Source organism: Corvus hawaiiensis, chromosome 30 (assembly GCF_020740725.1).
Source record: "Corvus hawaiiensis isolate bCorHaw1 chromosome 30, bCorHaw1.pri.cur, whole genome shotgun sequence".
In the NCBI taxonomy this organism is placed as follows: Eukaryota; Metazoa; Chordata; class Aves; order Passeriformes; family Corvidae; genus Corvus; species Corvus hawaiiensis.
In genome coordinates this window covers 16,245,976-16,266,639 of record NC_063242.1, presented here as the reverse complement: position 1 = coordinate 16,266,639, position 20,664 = coordinate 16,245,976, and the positions used below count along the sequence as shown (strand labels likewise).

At 40.3% G+C, this 20,664-nt stretch overlaps 1 protein-coding gene across 35 annotated transcripts in view; it reads right to left on the bottom strand.

Annotated features, from left to right (window-relative positions):
- Window positions 1-860: 860 nt before the first annotated feature.
- Window positions 861-20,664, bottom strand: part of EPB41L3 (erythrocyte membrane protein band 4.1 like 3) — a 151,813-nt gene continuing 132,009 nt past the window's right edge. For 10 of the 35 annotated variants that reach the window (XM_048289132.1, XM_048289122.1, XM_048289133.1 and 7 more), the window contains 14 exons: window positions 17,689-17,742; window positions 15,778-15,813; window positions 15,545-15,610; window positions 14,878-15,069; window positions 11,515-11,589; window positions 11,000-11,101; window positions 9,513-10,241; window positions 8,871-8,993; window positions 7,958-8,350; window positions 6,786-6,917; window positions 6,249-6,347; window positions 5,074-5,154; window positions 4,693-4,809; window positions 861-3,458 (listed from right to left, as the gene is read on the bottom strand). In XM_048289132.1, coding sequence (XP_048145089.1) covers window positions 4,699-4,809; window positions 5,074-5,154; window positions 6,249-6,347; window positions 6,786-6,917; window positions 7,958-8,350; window positions 8,871-8,993; window positions 9,513-10,241; window positions 11,000-11,101; window positions 11,515-11,589; window positions 14,878-15,069; window positions 15,545-15,610; window positions 15,778-15,813; window positions 17,689-17,742 — 2,193 coding nt within the window. In that variant the 3' untranslated portion in view covers window positions 861-3,458; window positions 4,693-4,698. The remainder of the gene's footprint in view (window positions 3,459-4,692; window positions 4,810-5,073; window positions 5,155-6,248; window positions 6,348-6,785; window positions 6,918-7,957; window positions 8,351-8,870; window positions 8,994-9,512; window positions 10,242-10,999; window positions 11,102-11,514; window positions 11,590-14,877; window positions 15,070-15,544; window positions 15,611-15,777; window positions 15,814-17,688; window positions 17,743-20,664) is intronic. The other 25 variants (XM_048289150.1, XM_048289155.1, XM_048289157.1 and 22 more) reach the window with 14 other exon arrangements.

Genomic DNA, 20,664 nt, shown 5'->3' with positions numbered 1-20,664 from the left:
CACAAACTTTTAATAACTAGGAGACAGTATTAAAAAGAATGATTTGATTCCTAGTTCTGCAGAATCTCAACCATTATTGTTCCAATATAAAAAAGGGGAGTGCATTTCTTTATCTCATCCTTATTATCTGTGAAGAGGGAAGATGTAAAGGTGAAGCTTGTAAATGGGCTTTCTGATCTTAACTGACAGAATTATTTTGGTGTAAGGCAAGAAACCTGCAGCAAGACTTGTCAGTGTGATTGCCAAACTGAAGCCTGGACTCAATGTCCAATTTATATGCCATAAAGAACTATTTATGAGGAACTATCATATTAGCAGATACAATTTGTTGTACAGATGAAGCACATCATCTTACCAGCTGCCTAAATCTGCTCTGGGAAGAAATAAGGCTAAGCTCTTAAACCCTTGCTTTGATCTAGTATATGGATTTAGCAGCTCATTAATTTTTTTTATAATTGCTTGAGCACAGAAACAGCATTACTTGCCATTTGTGATGAGACAGCCTTAAAAAACTTAAGGGGGGATAAATGTTAAGGGATTCCAAACAGTCTTAAAAAATGTCAGCATGATGTATTCACTCTTTCTGTATGTGTAATGGTCACGATTGGTGTGATCACTTCCTATGCCCATTCTTGCCTGGTGTGCAAAGCCCTTCCCACAGTGGTTCAGAGCAGGCAGTTCTCTCAGGATTGAAGCTGGGATTGCAGCTGTAGCAAGTAAGGCTTTCTCCCATGCTGGTGTCTGTGTTGGCAATGCTGCCCACAAGTAATACACTACCTAATGGTTTGTTTTCTAGGCTGGTTTATGTCAAGAATCCAGACAAAGACCAACAATAAATGAGAAGAGACAGAGACAAAGGATGGTTGGTAGAAACAGGCAGGTGCTCTTTATTTCATGTGGCACAGCATTAGGCAGACAACCCAAGAAACAGTTTCTAACAAAAACCAAAGCTATCACTTCCAGGAACCGTTCCCCGAACAAGGGTCTACTACTAACAGCGGCACTGAGATGTCCTTGCCTGTCCACTCTCATCTCCTCATAGGTTATATGCGCTTAGGCTGTATCTTAGTGGTGAGTGTCCTTTCCAAGGAGACTAACTTCTTACAATATAATATCTTTAGACAGCGTACATACTGTGCAGGATCACCAGAGTACAATCTCCTCAAGCCATGCTAAAATATAATGCTAACTCTGGAGAGAAGGCTGTGCGATCGCCTCATGTCTCTCTGAGGTAATACAATGCTGTTTCTTAGCTGACAACATGAGGGGCACCTGAGGGAGGATCAATATGGCTTCGGAGTCTATTTTTAAACTCCTGATGCAGTAGCGAGGACCTGGTGTGCCATCGGCCAAGACAGGGTGAGGACCTCCTCCACTCCCGGCTGCTGCTGGGCACCAGCAGCACCAGAGAGCTGAGCCCACTGTCACTCAGGGGGATGAGAACAGAGATGGTCTTGGACTAGCAGGTGGAGGAGAGGGCCATCAAAGATCACAACAGACCGTCAGCTTTGCGTCGGTCATTAGGCGAGAGGTAACAATGACGGCGGTGCGGGGAGGGGTTACATTGTTAGCACTCTGGATTTAAAGGCATGAAGAATGGCTGGTGGAAGGAAGACGTTTTGGAGACTAAGGGCAAAGCTTTAAAAGCCTTGGGATATTACTTTTAATTATTATCTACAGGTTATTCTCTCTATATATACTATTTTTCTTTCTAAATTATGAAAATAAACATTTATTAACAAGTCACTGGGTCAAATCCTGCTCTCCACTGAAGGCAAATCCATTCACTTCAGTGGGAGGGAGCCCCGTGTAAACAACGAAGGGCAAATTTGGCCCTTTATGTCCTGAAAAGTCTGCTTGTACCCATTGTCTTTCAATCCTGCAAGGAAACACAGATTGAAGGGTGAACTAATTGTTACAAATTTTTCTTAAACTACCAGGGGAGTGTCAGTGAGATGTGGCAAAAGGAGAAAAAAAAAAAAAAAAAAAAGAAAAGGAACTGTTTGAAAGAGAATTTTATCCATGTTTCAGAGCAAAAATACAAAAAGAGAGTGGATCTGGATCAAGCGCTACTGGCCTTTACTTTCTAAGCAACGACAAAATTCTTCATTCAGCTTCGGTGAAATGTTACACAACCAGAGAAAACAGAAGGAACCAAACAGTCCTTTTCCTTTGCAAACACCATATGCCCAAAGGTGAACATCGTCATCCCTTTGGATTCTCTGCTAACTCCCACTGTCTGCACAGTGCAGTGTCAGCCGCTGAAGACAAAACACATCTACTGTGCACATGAGTAAAACCTGTGGCGTCTTACAAACATAACATTTTGATGTTTTGAATATTAAAAACCACTAGGTGCTTTTAGACACAGAACAATACAATTTCGGATGCATTTACCACTTTTATTTCACTATGCAGAAACATACATTCACCATGTGTTGTGATGCAGCTGACAGTGTAATGGATGCTATCCCTTCCGTGGGTATTAGAGCTGGACACTAACGAGTTTTCAGTGGACGTTCTGTACAGGTTAAGGCTTGACTCAGAACTAGATAGTAAATGCTGACCAGATTCTCAAAACAGATTTTTTTTTGTTTTCCTCTGAGAACAAAAGGGAAATCAATAGAAAACCATCACGGTTATTTCAGATTAATAATTTTCTAAAGCTGCAAACTAAGTAAAATACAGATTTTTTCTTTTCCTCCAAAATAACTACATATAATTTACAAGGTTAGGATCTGTGAAGGGTGACTGGAAGCTGACTCTGAACAATGCTGACAAAAATCATTAAAGTTAATATACTAAAATCATTACTACCTCATAAGGTATTCAGTCAGGTATACAAAGCACACTTTGTAAGCATTTAAATGTTTTGATAAGAGTAAAGATTCATCATCGTTTATCGGGCAGTAATAAAACCAGATGAAACAAATATAAGATTCAAGTTGTTTACTGAATAAACTGTGTTATTGGCACATCTAATGTGTGGTAAAACATTATACACAGTACCTATACAGCTTCTAGCATTTTGGGGGTAATCTTCATTTACAATATCCGTAAACAAAAGGCTGGCCACCTAACAAATTTTAATTTGTTTATACTTTCAGAAACTGTGAAAGGCATGAACTGTTTATGTGTTACATGAGATCACTGTTTATATTGTTTATGAACGTGCAGGTAAAGCTGAAAACTTAGACATTTTAAGAAAATTAAAAATGCTGCTTTTCTGTAATTTTATTGTTGCTTCATGCAATATTGTTTAACTGCTGCTGATTCAGATTGCTTTCTATGGGAAGGTATCTCTGCCAGTTTCTTTATTAACGGTCAAGATCAATTCTTCTGTAGTGAAATTTTCCATAGACAGATACAAGTCAGTCAGGTTGGAACTGAGACTCCGTATAGGCTCTCGTATTCCTACTCGTATGCATGTCTGGATTCATATGCATTCTAGGTTATTCCTGCAGAAAAGAGAACTGAGTTAATTATTCAAAGCAACTACTCTCTTGCAAAAGAGATTTTGTCACTTTGTTCATATAAGAAAAGCTATTTGAAAATGGCATCATCCCAGTATAAGCAACTTGGACCAAATCCAAAGTCCACTGACGCCAACGGAACAAATTAGTGACATCAACAGACTTTTAAGCAAGGCACATTGAGCTGTCTCTGAAACAATTAGCAGAATACCACAGGAATCACAGCTACTCACTCCTTAGTGACTGGTTCCATCTTCCAAATAAATAACTGACACTGAAATTCAGTTTTCTTTAGGGTCTGTATATCCAAAAGCAGGAGAGCCAAAGAGCTTCAAAAGGTGCTGTGCATTATACTCTGTTACTTACACCAAGTGCTAGGGAATACATATTGTTTTAAGAATAAAATGCTGCTATCGATTCAACAAATCCGACAAGCAGCTTTTTCTTCCCCTTCTGCATACAGCATTCAAAGCAATTTGTGCAATGGTGCTGGCATTAAGAGCTTTTGCATAGCAGGTTAGTATGCATGACATGTTTCTGCACACAGAATAAATATAGGAATATTAAGACGTCTGTTAAGCCAGCCACTATTGGAGAGCATGCCTTTACTGAGAAAAAGCTTGACGCAAGAAAAGCTGCATTATCATCTCATCCTGATAAACAATGCTGCTTTAAAACATAAAATGTTCTTTCGAATACAGGAAAGCCAAGACACCCAAATACCGACAAACTAATTCACTGCGTTTAAAAGCAGGTTGGACCATACCTTTACAAGTTGGGAATTAAAGCAGAACTTGTAACATATCTGCACAGGACATTTAAAAAGCAGCTGTAGGTTTTTCCCTTGACATTTTTAAGCCAAAATGCACACCTTTAAGAACAAATTATTTTTGTTCTTAAATGACACAAAAGCAGACAACAGATTTTTTATGACTTCAGAAGTAGAAAATCAGACTATAACAAAGCATGGACAATGAGGACTTTTCAGAGAGCCAAGGAAAGCAAATGAGCAGTTTATCTTTCTCCAGCTGGCACTGTTTAATGAAGACAGATGTCTAGAGCCAAATACAGTTTACTTTCAAATATCGGAACTGATAACCAGCAACTTGAAAATGCCAGTGAGAGAAAGTGAAGAGTTAAAGGTGAAATATGGTAGGAAAACAACATCTGCAACATGCCAGCCCAGTAAATGCCTATGAAAATCATCTGGTCCTCTTACCTGTGGTCAATCCTCCCCATCTTCTGGTGTGATTTCTGTCTCTTTATGTACCACTACTTTGGTCACTGACATGTCAGGGTGCTGCTCTTTGGCTTCTTTAATTGCCTGAGCCAGCGCCTATCCCAAGGAGACCACAGAAGGGCAAAAACAAAAAGGAGGTGGAACATGCATGATCAGTAGCAAGGTGGAGAGATTCATGACATATTACACAATTTACAAATGAGGAAAATGATTAAAATATGAAATATACCATCACTGATTTAACTACTATTCCAGCTTAATTTAAGGCATGCCAGTATGAATAATATCTCGAAGCAATGTTTAGAAGTGTTCTCTTTGGCAGTCTTCAGGGTAGCCTTTTTAGCAGTTTGTAGATTTTACCTGATCATGATCAATATCTGCATCTCCTGTGATGACTATTCGTTTTTCAATTCTTGTCTCTGAGATGCCTCCTTTCACAGTCTAGATGGGAGGGACAACAGCATGTCAGTAACTTACTTTAGAGTGCTGCTACTCAACCCCAGAATGATCAGTGCAGGAACCCTCTCATGACTGGACCAAAACAGCTCAAACAGCTCACGCAGAGGGGACAACCCTGGACGGCAAGTGAGCAGGTCTGGAGTTCGCCTGAGTGCTCTGAATGGACTAATGACCTCAAGAGGTCCTTCCAACACAGGTAATTTTATGACTCTAGTTAATCTGCACATGATCAAGAGAGATGCTTATATGCCAAAAATGGCGAATTTGTCCCATGAAGAACAGAATGGGAATACAGACAGCCCATATTCAGACATAGTTAAGTCCAACTGCTTGCTTCAGAATGGCATACAGGGTGGTGTGGCCTTTGTATAGCTCATCTACTAATGGGTGAACTTCACTGCAGAAAGATGAAATCCTGTTCTCAGTGAATATTGGTAGGAGAGCTGTCACAGCACTAAGAGAGTTTCTGCTTAGGGAGGAACTGTTATTTAAATGCTACCTTGAAACCTGGAACACACGACACCATTTGTCTGTGCAGATATGAGATTTTGGTCTGGCTGTGGGCAGGTTCCTCAGGGTACCACCCAGAAACACAGCCAAGGTGTCTGAGCTGACTGAATGTCCTGTTATGGTGACATGATATAGATTTACTATGTGCTTTCAACACCGTGCAGGGCTAGTATCTCAGGGCTGAAAGGCACAGTCATGTCAATGGAGCCTCATGTTCAGACAAATTATTCCTTCCAGGCTACCATATGATGCCAATGTGGTTATACTCTTTCTTGTTCCACGTAGTATTTGCAGCTAAATCAAGTGTCTTTGTACAGCAAGGTTTTGTGCTTGCCTAGACATACCCTAAAGGTTTAGGACAATCTTGTCAAGTCGCTGGATGATGCGTTAATCAACTCAGCATAGCCAAGGACAGGTGAATAAGGACACGTATTTATGGTAAATTTAAAAGATTTTGTCAAGAGAGTATCAGAATGTGTCCCCATTTTGAAATACATCATAGAACTGAAGTTAAGATAGCATACACCCTGGTGAAAAAAAGAGCTCCCTGTTTTCTGAGGACTCACTTTGGTGATATGTGTAGTAGTTGTAGTGCTGGTGGTTTCAGATGTGATCGTTTGTGCACTCATCAATACACCTGGTTCAGAGTCAGCACTGCCATCCACCTAGAAAGGAGAAGAGAAAACCAGTCACTGAAAAAAATGCTCCTGAGCACAGGGAGGCAAGAACTGGACTGTTAAACATCCCTATTTCTACAGTCCTTTATGAATTGAGTATCTTATGGTAGGGGGTAACTGCTGTTAGGTTACCATGAGTCAGTATTTCTCTGTGCATCTGGAGGCTCTCCTTTGCCTCTGGAAGCACAGATGAGAAGCCGGTGCTTCTAAATCTGCAGTTTCATCAGTGTACTCAAAAGGCCCTACACCAGGACATGAGAGTCATCCTCAGGTAAGTTATTCTTATATACATCCTCCTCATGCTAATATTTAATACTTGAACAACTTAGAAAAGCTTACACTAAAGCATACACTTAAAGATGGGTGAAGAAATGGGTTCCTTAAGAGCACATTAAATTAGACCACGTCTTTTGCAGAATTTCTTACCTGAGAAGACTCATATGTAATGGTTTTTGTTTCTGTATGGACTACTGGCACTTCCTTTGTTGAAATTTCAAGGGTTTCCCCACCAGTGGAAACACTGCTGAAACTGATAGTCTCAGTCTTCACAACTGGCGACTGCGTGAACAAAAGAGAAGGAATTGGAACATTTAGAAAAGCTTATGGATTTCTCAGAACATTTTTTTTTTTTCTTGAGGAAAAGAAAGAACAACTAAAAAGTTCTCTGCATTTAAGAAAAAAAAAAGGAGAAAATTCTCTTCATTACAGTGGTACATTCATGTATGTAATGCTGGCAACATTTAGCACTTCCCTGGATTTTACGAAAACAAAGTCCAAAATGCTCTAAACACTACAAGGGCAATGGTCACAACTTGAAAAACAGGAGGTTTCCTCTGAGCATCAGGAAACACTTTTTCACTGTGAAAGTGACTGAACACTGGCATAGGTTGCCCAGAGAGATTGTGGAGTATCCTTCCTTGAAGATATTCAGAAGAAGCTCTCTGGACATGGTCCTGGGCAGCAACTCACTCTGGATGTCCTTGCCTGATCAGTGGATTGGAGCAGATGAACTCCAGAGGGCCCTTCCAGTCTCATATGTTCTAAGAATCTGTGATTCTACTTTTTGTTAAAATGCCAAGAGAATGAATTCTGCCCAGGCTTAGTTGTCTGTTGAGCTCTTTCTGAGGGAAAAAAACCCTCACAAAACAGCTCTTGAAATTTTTCTAATGGGGCTAAGATAAGGAACCTGATCTGTTTAAGACACAGTACACTTATTTATAATCACACGAAGCATGGAAAAGACAATTTCCTGTCTTTGAGGACATGTGAACTTTGCCAACTTCGATGGACTTTCCCAAACAGAATGCCAGCTGATCCTGTTATCTGTTGCATAAAATGCCATGAAATTTGGTATTTCTCTGTAGCATGAAAAGCAGTTTCAAGTAAAAATGCATGGCATTTTGCTAATGATGGAAACCAGCAGCAAGCCTTGCAGATGACATACAAGGAGGAAATAAGAGGAGACAAAAACTGCCTGCTGTAAAAATGCAATCATACAATTTGGGCACACTTTACTTTTGATGACAGGAATTAACTTAGCCCACTATTGCCCACGTTCACAATTCAGCACAGACATGACCAATTTAACAACAAGTTACCTCAAAATGAGGTTTTCTTTCCAAAGACTCTGAAAGTTGGACTGTTGTTCTGTGCTCCTCCGCCTGCTCACACGAAGCAGCGGCAGCGACTCCTTCCTGTTTGGTATGGGCTTTCCCAGCCTCCTCCCTTTTTTCCTCCTTCGCCCCCTCAGTCCCAGCAGAGCCCTCCTTCCCTTTCATGCCGGCAGCCACCGCCGACGCTGCCTCAGCCTGGGCATCCAGTGCAAGTCCGGCCACTTTAGCAGGATCCCCGCCTGCATGCACCTCCATCCCATGTCTCTCCTTGACAACTACAGTCTCCTGTACAACTTTCTGCACTGTATCCTGATCCGGCTGAACTGCTTGCTTCATGTCACTGGAAGTTATCTCCTGAGACGTCGTTGTGTCTATTCTCTGCAGGGAAGGAGGAAAAAACTCTCAGCATCAGAAGCAGACAACACTATTTGCAGTAGCTCCCCAGCTTAATGTACTGTGAACATAAATTTTAAAAAATGGGCATTGTATTTTGCCAAGTTATTTCTCCCACATTGCATGGATTTTCGTTCTCAGGATGTTAGCAGTACAGTAAAACGGAAAACAAAGCAAGAATCAAAATTTTTAAAAGTGAAGAGAAATTTCAATGTCAGTGTTCTTCTTCGGTATTTTTGTGTGAGTTTTACAAAGGCAAAATACAGCACCCCGCAAAATGACCAAAATAAAATGAAATGAGAGGAAACCTGCTTGTTGGTTTTTGGTTTGGTTTTTTTTCTTTTTGGGGAAGTTTCTGTTGCGGTCCATTGTAACAAAGGAAAACACACATGAATACATGCATTAGTTATACAGTTCCAAATTGTGCAAAAAACCACGAAACAATAGAAAAGCAAAAGTAATTGGTGTGTGGTTATGACATCGATGGAGGGAATCAAGCAGCCACCTGAGCCCAGCTATGGGAAGTAGAAGTAACCCCTCCTATGAACTCAGTCGGTTTTCTGGCAGACTCTATTAAAGTGAAGATATCTGAACCATCCAAGGTTTTTTCACTGGTGGACTGTTTAGTCTAAACAGACAAAGAAATGTAGAGTCATACACAGAAGAAAGGCAGACCCACATGCACAGACATATTAATTGCCAAAATCAGAGGCAGAGACGGAGGAAAAGGAGAGAAGGTTGCAGGGGCACAGAGAGGTTGGAAACAGGAAAAGAATGGGAAAATAAATCAGAGCGAATTCATAATGGCTGTAGTAAGCAATAGTTAAAAAGCATAGTTGTTAGCATTGGCATTTTGCTGGTTCAAGCAAACCTTTTTTTAATTTTTTTCCCTTTTATTAACAAGCCACAGCAGCAATACTAAATTTCAGTACATAAACCAGAAAGGTTGAAAGCCTTATATAATGTCTGCTTCAGACTGTGAGACGGATTCAAAGTATGAGAGAAAAAAAACAAGCTGGGTTGGCTGCTGTCAACATAAAGCCAGGCAGCAAGAGAACCAAAAGGTAGGGTTGGTGTGAGGGGATTGCCTAGAAAAAGTCATGCTTTTATCTTTAAATTGTGGCATGAAGTCAAAGCCACTTGTTACCACCACTTTTGATGCAGACGACTCAGTAACATAGTGAGCAGTAGCAATGGTAAATGGCTGTTCTCTGGAATATCTCCACTCAGACAGGCTCTTATCTGTCCGGGCAAACGCCCCTGCTTTTACAGCTTCTCCGCCAAGATGCTTTTCTGCTTTGCCAAGCTGTAAGCTTTCCCGTGTACTGAGTAACTGCAAATCCTGGTCCATCCTTAGTGTCTTTTTCAAATTCTTCTCTTCAGGGCTTTGCAACTGAGATTCTGCTTCCTTTATGGGTGTCAGAGAGTCAGACAGCTTTCTTCTCGGGCTCTGCACGTCGGATCCCCGCCTGGCTTTGTCATCAGTGACAGGCTTGAGGATTTCATACTTGGCCACTATTGGAACGATTTTCACAGATTCTTGCACTTCCCTTTCCATTTTTTGCAAAGTTTCTACTGAAGGCTGTACTGCTTTCTCGCCCTCTTTAGCTTTACTTGTCATGGTTACAATTTTCCCAGATACGGTATCATAAGACTTTCCTAGGGTGAACATTTTCTGCTTATTCTCCTCATTGGATTGTATTTCACTTTCCAAGTCCTCAAAGCTCTGCATTAGAATGGTACTGGATTTTAATATCTCAGGTGGAAATGCAGTTTTACTGCTCACAGTCACTACTTTGTATGCCAGATTTTTTTCCGATTCACCATCAACTACCTCAGAGGGTATTTTGTCTATAATAACCCAATCCTCAGTGCCCTATATTTGAGATATAAAAGCTAAATTAGAATATCTAAGGTTTATCTGTACTTCAGGAGCACTAAAGTATGAAGACTTTTAAGAAATCATGCTGCTGCTTCTGAAAGCATATAATAATTTTTGGCATTGCACTTCTTACAGCAGTTATCAAGCAAATAAACAGAATCACCTTAGGCAAAATATGATTTCTTTGCATATTCCCTCTCTTCAGTGGTCCATCTAATGTGGACCCAAAAATATTACTTTTGCCAAACTATTTCTGTATTTGTTTGAAGCAAGATAGCATGTCAGCGCATAATTTAAAATGATGATTGGAATCAACCTGCCGTTAAAAATCACATACTGCAGTGGTTTACAAAGCTACAGTCAAAAACAAATTACAAAAATAGGGCAAATAAGCCCATTCAACTGTACCCCAGTTGTTACAAACGTGCTGTTAATGATGTTTTAGAATAGTATGCATTTGTATGTAGCTGTAGCCTCCACTGAATTTCCTTGTTTTTGTTAGAATAACATCAACCCCTTTGGGGATTGTTTAAATGGAGAAGCACAACACAGCAAACTGTATAAACTAAGAATACTACTAAAAACTCTGAATGGAACTTAATTGTAGCATCTTTTTTCCCCCTCATGCAAAATGTGCTATGTGATTTGCTTCGACTATGCAATCAGCATCCAGTTATTTGACTTTAGGACCATAACTTCTGTATTTAACTAAGCAAATGATGTAGTTTAAAATCAAATGAATTAAAAATAACCTCTAGGGATGATGGGATACTTTTCTGGATAATGATTTGATGAGAAGTAACCAAAGTGCCAGCAGATTCTCCTTCCTGCAGCTTCTTCTCTATCACACTTGGCTAATAGAAAAACCAATAAAAATATAAAGTTCACCATCACTCAGCATAATCTAAATTCACTTGACAATATAAAGGAAACTCATTCTCGTGACAGAAGTGCCCCATTCACCGTAACCGTTCTCAGTGAGGTTTATGCTGGAAATGCATGCAAACTGCAAACAACATCCAAACAGCACCGTGCAAAAAGATTTCTAACTAGCCGAGAAATCAGTCTCCATTAGGAAGCCATAAGCTCTGGAGAGGACCCATTCCTCAGAATTTGGTCCTCAGATTATATCTCTGTCTGAAACTTATGAAATAATAATAATTAAAAAAATATAAAAAGGGAGGCTTGGAAAGGAAAAAGATAATAAAATAATAAATCATTGCCATACTTTCTGACTGCATTTCAATGAAGCATTGTTTGTTTTTACCTGCATTTCAAGGAATGTAGTACCTCCCTTCTGCAAAAATATGATTTTTTCTGATTTTTCTGTTTCTTCTTTGGTCTAATGTCAGGGGAATAAATGATTTTTAGTAAAAGGAGGGTATAAAGTCTACTATACTTTACAGTAGCTCATCATATTTCTCTACTCTACAAATTATTAATTGCATGGAAAATTAGGAAACAGAACTAAAGAGAAACATTTTACAGCATAGAGGTTTCCAGTTAGAAGTGAAATCAGTGTCTCTCTATGGTGAACGCAAAGCAGACATGAGTATACAAATGCTATGCACAAGTGTAGCACAAAACCCACTAAACTGAGTATCACCCAGGTGTGGATGCACTGTGTTTGTTTTGTTTCATATTATTCATTTAACTGGGACTGATGCCAGCTTACACAGCTTCCACCAATAGCCCAGAACACGCCCCTCCACCTTCACTCTGGACAAGGCTCTCTCCTGAGTCTGCAGCTCTCTCTGCTGAAGCAGGAAGAAGGTATGCCCAGCTAAGATTTCAGCTCTCCCTTTTTCCCTGCTGGTATTAGAAGTCTTAGGAGCACTTTTCCTATTGTCCTGTAGTGTGACACCAAAATCTACTCACTTTTATCCCGTCAGTGCTTTCCCAGTGGTGTGAGAATAGTATCTCTCTAACTTGGACAACTGGGAAAATTTTAAATGTTGGTAAGACTCAATTTCCCAGGCCTTTTGAGCCCACCTTCTGGGCTGGCCACTGTTGTCATTTGGCCAAAGAAAGTAAGCCCCTGCAGAGCAAAATGGGTTTCCTGCCAAACCCTTTCTAGTGACTTCAGTAGCTACTGTACTCAATAGACATGCCAATGGAAGTCCTCTGACTAGCATGATAAAAGGGTTCATGTACTCAAGAGGAAAGGTAGAAGTTTAAAGAAAGATAGGATACTAGAAAGAGAAAAGGATAAATGGCTCAGCTCCCTGACTGTGATGAGAAGCATAACTCCTTTATTCCTAAAGTGTTGGTTTGATCCAATCCAGGTGAGATTAAACACTATCAAGGAGTTTGTCAATATGATGGCTTTCATGTTCTGCAGCTATCTGGCCACCATCATGGAAGATATTTAAAAGCATGTTTTTCATCACTAAGGGAAACCAACGTATTTCCCCATTTGTTCTAAGAAACCAAGTGGTGACTAGACAGGCTTAAAGTCACACTGACCAAACACACTCAGGTGCCACATACTTGAAGACCACATTTTGAAAAGACATCTTTTCTCTTCTGTTCTTGTTTTATTATAAGAAGGAGCTACAGGTAACAGCACTGAACATGTTTTTAAAGTGGATATGCTAAGCAAAATGTAGAACTTCTTTGACTAGCAGAAGGCACTACACTATCCTGACTGCCTCTGCATTTCTTAGTAGACATCAAGGTGCTGATTTTGACCTATGAATGGCTTCAATTTCTTCCTGAAAAAATCCCCTCTCAATCAGGACATGGGAACTGAAACCATCCCACTTTGCGATCAAAAGGATGACCAGGTGTTATCTACAGCTGAAGTCACCTCAGAGTTAGGCTCTGATAGCTCAAGTCTGCTCTCAATTTTCCACAGAAATACCTCCACTTAGATGAGGTTCTGTGAAACAGATGTAGATTACTTAGATGCCTGTAAGACATACATGCATTTAAGTAACTGGACATCGCTTTGGAGCAAGTCATCTTCTGCTAGCAAGAGGAGAGATACCAGATAAGAATAATTCTTGCCCTTTTCCTTTCCAAATGAATGGTTAAATTCAGATGTGTTTCCTCAGGGTGAAGCCTACATAACTGTGTAATACTTTGCTACACTACTTTGTGTGCTTAAACTTTTTATTAAACTCCTAAAGTAATAAAAATATTAAACAGGGTGGTGTTAAATTTGCTTTCCCTGCAATCCTCTGATTCAGGCTCAGCTAGCCACCCTTTCCAACTGTTCCTTACATCTTTATTATGATAAATGTATCCTGTTCATTGTACTGACAATTTTACTTTTTAGAAGGATAAACCTCTGTTTTCAACTACAACCAAACTAACCTGTTTGTAGGGTCTGTTATGATTCCTGAACAAGGCAGTAGGAGCAACACTAAAACTCCTCTGTGCTCCCCTCAAAAGGAAAGCTTTGAGCACTGAGTCTGCTTTTTTAGGTATTTTAATCCAGCTTGAATGCCACACTAACACACATCTTGTGCCCGCATCAGCCATTGGGTATAATGTGGGAGAGGAGGAGGTCAAGGCCCTTTCCTTGGCAATATCCCTTTCCCTATGAGGAGAAGCTGACACTTGCTACCTGCACACCTCCAGGGATTCCCTTCCCCAGAGTTGTGGGTCTGCAACACCAGTCTCTATGGTGAGAAAGCAGAACATTCTTTCAATTTACACTTTCCAGACAATTTTCACTGAGTTCCTTACAACATTACATCAGTGCTGTGGGCAGAGAAACAAATCTCATGACCATTTATTGGTCTTTAATGCTAAAAGCAAGAGGTACCCATAAAGATAATTCCTGTGAGACAGAAACCATTCATAATAGAATAAAAAAAATTAACTTTCAGGCAGACCACACAAGCTTATTTCTTTTTGCTCCACTGGACTTAAGCCAAGACACTGCACTATGTATTTTATTGCAACACAAATGTTGCCTTGCTACCCCTACATGTCCTTATCTATCTACAAATCAAGTAAACACCAGCTTTTAAATCAGCAAGTTTCTTACAAGCACTTCAAGACTGCAGAGTGAGCAAGATTTTTTCACACATGCACACTGCATGAAAACACAGACACTTAGCAATTGGCATTGGGTCTTCAATGATGGTATCCAGCAGACTGAAGCAACCATCAGTTCCCTTATGGAACTGGCCAAGAAGGTTTAATTATCATCATTATTTCTTCCCTGTCTTCAGAGACTGAGTTCTGCCCTTTAATCTTTATTTTCTTTTCAAGCTTGGCAACACAGCCCCCACCCATCTCACTACACCGCTGCTCCCAACCAGTCACCATTGTTTAAATTTTCTCTCCATCACTTTCATGGTTTCTTTCACGCATGGCTGGACTTCCTCAAGCTCACCGAACCTGTAACAACGCCTGTATTTTGCACCCTCAAAGAGACCCAGTTCTGCCACACGGCTTCCAGTGAATTTCATTCGCTAAATACATATATACTTGTATATGTATATATTAATGCTATCTGCTCTTCCTCCCAACTTTGCTGCTAGAGCCTGAGTCCTGAGAAAAGGGAGTGCCTGCAAGCAGGGAATGGCCTCTAACTACGGCCTCTAATCTAGTGAGAGCTGCTATAAGTAAAAATGAAGAGACAAATACATAATGAAGCCTTTCATCTCACGCTGACCTCTTCAGGCACTAGTGGTTCAATCATAGGAGCATCCTCCTGCCTTGCTGCAAGCCGAACGGGAGATGTGGAAAGCCTCTTCTCCCACTCATTAGACACAGTCGTTTCTGTGGAGGTTTCCAAGAAGGTGCGTTTCAACTCGCTTATATTGGTCTGATGTTTCATCAGATCTTCCTGGGTTTTATCTAGATCCTGGACAGTTTTAAAAGAATAGAGCAGTTTGTGATACATCCTAAGCCAACCAAACTTCAGAGCCAAAACACACAACTTGGTTAGTATAGAGGGAAGTAACAGCTCAGGGAGCCGGGGAGCACAGCACTAACACAACACTCTGTGAAAATGTGGCATTTTGAAAGAGAACAGCATAGCATATCTTGTACAAGTGAGTCTAAGTACACTCTTAAAGAGCTTGTCCATATGGCTCTAATTTGCACCTGATAAAGAGGCTCCAAACAAACATACATATGCGCGTGGAGGCACACACATATACGCACACGCATATATTGATATTTATAGTACGAGTTAGAGGAGTCATCATAATCTGAGAGAAAAAATAATCTATTAGCAGGTGGGAGTACACAGTTCATGCATCATAGTGCAGATCCACAGTTTACCACTAAAACTAACACACATGTACGTACATGCACTGGTATATACCAATACCAACCTCTAACATAAGATTACTATGTTTGACATACACATTTTCACCCTGTATTCGCTTAATCAGACTATTCTGAAAGAAGTGAAAAAGAAAGGGAAAGGTAAGGGACACAGTATTGAAAGGATACAAAATGCTGTTTCTACACATTTCTTCACAGAGAACTGACAGTAACATGCTGGAAGAGGCGAACACCTCCAACATTGATACCTGAGCAACATCTAGACCTTTTGTTTCTGTACCTGTGCCTTTAGATCTCCGTCCTCCTCTTGATCCGACTGCCAGCATGAGAAAGATTGGAAAACAAAACCTTACCCACTTGAATGAATGAAGGCTTTATGAACATTGGTGAGAGGTACACACACTAGGTAGAAGTCCCATTTTCCCTTCATTAAGGGTTTAAGGAGAAGGAGTAGACACACTGGCTTTGCACGGTTTTCCTAACGCAGAACAAACCTCCTCTTCTCAAATTTGTTTTTTGTTAACAAAGGGGTATTAAACATCTTCCTTTTATAAATATTGCTATGCTCCACATTCATAGATCTCTATTTATGGAGTAGCAGTTGCACCTTCTCACCAAGGTCACGGCTAGTCTAGGACCAAACAGCAACAGAAAATTCTACGGAATTCTGTAATCCCGGAGTTTACACATATGACATAATCTGGGCCACAAGCAAAGCTTTGCATAAACTCACTATGGGCAAACAACCTGCAACAATTTCTACAGAAGGAAGCACATTTTTATTTGCTTAAAATGCTATTTCCCTAACCTTAGTCCCTTTCTGTATTTCTGCAATTTTATTTCATATATAGCCTGTATTATCCTTTTAGGACCTATCAGCTGGAATGGCACACACATCCCATCCACTTCGATGCACGTTTTCAAAAGCAATGCCATAAGGACTGCCCTGGCAGCCCTGTTTCCCAGGGTGCGATTTTCAGGTGGCAAATACACCACACATTTGTAAAATCAGGTATCTGTAAGGAAAACTGAGATGTGCTGTATCTTCTCCTCAAAATAAAGAGGGCAGCTAGGGATATTAACATGCATTTTTGAGTAATAAACTGAACATTTGAAATGTCACAATTTTATGATTATATTTTACTTTCTGGAGGGCTCAAGGCCTGAAGCTATGGAGTGGAAGAAGCACTCCAAAGCATTTTGTACTCCTGACTCATCTCAACAGACTTTATGTTGTTGCACCATTTGAATTCTTTTAATGCCCATGCTGCTATTTTATTGTTAATTTTTCATATAGTCCTAATTAGACAAATGACTAATGGGAAAATCTGTGATTACAACTCAGTTCAAATTTATTCTATTTACAGCCGAGGCTGAACTGTCCTGACGTGTCATACAGAAATTTTTTCCTTGATGATAATTTTAACAGTCTCAAACATTAATGAGATCCTTCTGAAAACCTAGAGTAGTGTTTGTGGTAAGACTCTGTCTTCTAGCAGATGTCAGATGAAATTCAGCTCATGTTTTTGGCTGCAACTATATTAATTATGAAAGCATTATATGCACTTCAGTGAAGTCACATAGGGTTGAATTTGCCTGCACAGTCTATGTATCAGGTTGTGGATATGAGGCTTCTCAGTGCAAGGAAAATATAAACATTTTACATTTCTCCTCTTAAAAGAATACCTGGACTACTGATGGCAACATGTGAAGATGCCGTGTGAAATTACATTAAAGAAAAACCTTAAACATTTAAAATGTGAGAATACCGATATTCAGTAAATTCAAAAACTGCTTTTTATTGTCTTTTCCCCACTCTCCCACTGAGGCTTCAGAGTATAAGAGCAAACAAGCAAGCAAAAAACCCCAGGGCACCATCTGGCCAGCACAACCCTCCTGGTGGGCAGCACTGGCGTGGGTGACACCGCCACTGCCCCACTAACCGCACACCGCAGAGGCCTTGCAGCTTCCAAACCAAACTCAGAAACAAGAGGAACCCCTAGGGAGCACCGGAAACTCAACTCTCCTAGCAAAGCTCTCCCACTTGCAGGCACGCACATGCACACGCGCGCAGGGAGGGATCCTGAACTGCCGTAGCAGACATGCGGTTTAGCCCCGAGGCCCAGGCTCGGGAAGAGACGAGGCAAAACGCTCTCCCCTGCCATAGCTGGGTGCCGGCGACTGTACAAACCTCGGTGGCAGTGGTCTCACCATCAGCCGCAGTATCCGTCTGCTCACTGTCAGTCTATTGGGTTAGACAAGTACCCGGGTCCCGAGAGGAAGGCAGGAATAAAGAATAAACCCAGCTCATCAGTACACGCGGCTCACACGGGGAACTGTTAAAGTCAACATCCCTGTGAACTGCATTAGCATTGCTTTTCAAACAACGCACATGTCAAAGAAGCAAAATAAAAATGCTATATTAGTAAACAGAACAGACTCAGAGGAAGACTCGAGGCGTACTGTACACAGTTATATGGCTTTACTGGAACAAATTTATAAGCCAAACAAAACATTACTGGAAAAGTGTTATTTGAATATCAGATTTTTTTTTTAGGAAAGCCAGGTAGCTTAAAAAAAAAAAAGGGGGGAAAAAAAGTGGCCAATATTTTCTAAACAAACTTCTCCTCCCATAATGATTTTTTACAGAAAATTATTAAACAAATTTTTGTTCTAGCCAATATCAAGTGGTGGTGAAATTTTTTATCCGGAGGGGAAAAAGATAATTAAAAAAACCCAATAACAACAAAAAAAGCTACTTTAACAGTCATCTGACTTTCAGCCCCTCATTTGTACAGAAGTTGTTCTTGTCTCCACATTTATACACCATGAGGCTGTCTGCATTACCAAGGAGTTCAAATGACTGTACCCCCAGCCCATCTACTGTCTGTCTGTGGAGTAATGGTAAGGCTCAGATCCCACTCGGTTCCAATAAAGAGCAGCTGATAATTGTTAATTATAGTAAAAAGAAAGAAAACTGCCATTAAAAGAAGAAAAAAATAGTTCTCATTCCATTTAAGAATATGGATGAAAGCAGGAGAAAAACAAAAGTAACTCCCCCACCCCCCAGAACACTTACTAGGTATGGGTGATAAAAATGAAACAAAGCACAGCATTGCACAGACTGATCTATCCCTGCTTTGCTTGACACCATGAAGAACATTTTAGCGGACAACGCAAGTGTCAAGATTAATAGAGAGTGGAGTGGAGTACAGGCTGAGATGAGAGATCAACAGACTACTCTGATATCAGGCAAGCATATGGAAAACTAGTAAGTAAAGTGCACCCTACTGCCCCAGACTGGCACATCCAAGTTGTTTCCATAGCAGTGAAAGCTCTGGTTTTCATTACTGGTTTTCTGTGCTCCTTAGATAAACTAACGTAACCCAGGCAGGCAATTTAAAGCCAGGACAACACATCTCATCCTCCAATCACATCAGTACGAACATGAACAAAAAACCAATCCACTGGTAGATGGAGTATCAGTCCTAGCTTTGAATTTCCTCCAATCTTCTGTCATTTTCTGACAACTAGAACGTTTTGATTTTTTTTCATTGCTTTGTTTTCTATTCATCCCTTCCTTTGAAGGGTTTGTACTGTTTGTATGACAGGCAGAAGAATAAACAAGCATTTTGCACTACTTGCTAAGGAATGCGAGTTACATGAAATTTTTCAAGCAATGACCACTCATGGGACAGACTAAATTGATTTTTAAATGAAAGTGTAATGTCAAAGCAGTCTACTAGGCTGGTCCAATGGCTTTCACTAAAGTGCTAGAAAATTGTTTCTTTATTAGCAAAGGATCCCATATTTTTATAACACTATAGGCAATTGTAAAGGTATGGCAACAGAAAAAAAATGTATGCACTGTCACTCCTATTTACAAAAAAAAGCAACAAAGAGAAATTAATGAATCTAGGCATTTAAAATGAATTAAAAAATTGTGTCAAGGCACTGTAACACAAGTCTGGCACATAGGGTTCATTTAAGAACTTGAAGTCAATAGAAAATTAGCTCCTAAGGTACAAACACAGAAGCCAATGCATTCTAAGGGGTGAGACTCTGTCTTTGACTGCACGGACTGACTCCAGATGCATAGCTCAAGGGAGAACAAGGTCAGCAATGTATGACATTGGTTCAGGTTCCTGGCCGTGGTCTTCTGCATCTCTGTGTGCAGTCTTTTGTAAATTGGGGAGGGGAAAAGAGCGTTCCTATTTCTTTTGCCGTAAGTGGAATGAAATACTAAACAAAGCCTAAAACTTGCTTTATTGCAACATACATATCTGCTAATAAGCCAATCAACAGCCATGGAGTCAAAATCAGCATTACGGAGTTACTTGCAATAAAGATCTGGAGTTATCACAGAGCAGGGAATGGTGAATTAAGGCTGAGCAAGGCAGGTCTCCTGTGGAGTGAAGAGTAAGAACGGCCAGGCTCAGCTCCAAGACAGGCTGTGGTGCAGCTGAGGTGGGGCTGGCAGGTGGGTGAGGGCTGGAGCAGGACAGAAGGCAGCTTCTTCTGATGTGCTGCGGCTGCACCCCCCCTACCTTGCGATCGTAATTGCTGTGATTTGTTTTGCCAATGTAATGCAGACATGCCCGAGTTTAAAACATATTCACTTTCATGCAATATTCTGAACAAGAAATACCCCGTGGATTAGGCACAAGTCTGTTGTCTGCCAGGAAGCACTGCCAGAGTAATCACCCTCATAAAAAACCGATACTAAAATGCCTATTTTAGATGTTTTTATGCTCAATACTTCCTAACTTCACTAACAAAAAGAAGTGCTCATTTCTAAAAGAGGAACAGACTAATGTATTACATAAACACTGCCTCATTATTTCCTCTGGAGCTGGCACTATATTAATGCTGTTACTGCTATTAGAGTAATCCAAGTGTAGAGCTAATGCAAATTGAGACCTAAATGCAGTCTCAAAACGAGGACAAGAAATGAGACAGCAACATTTTGGATGCCTTTTATCAGAAACTGCACATTATTTTTTAGTTGTTAGGCATCACAGAGCCAAAAGCATCTAAAGACAATGTTTTTACAAGACAAATTGATGTGACTTTTGGCTTTCCACAAAAAGGAAATGAAATCCTGCACCAAGTCTTACAAAACCAACAGCAGCAGATGACACAAATGTTTAGATGTTCAAGCTGGTTT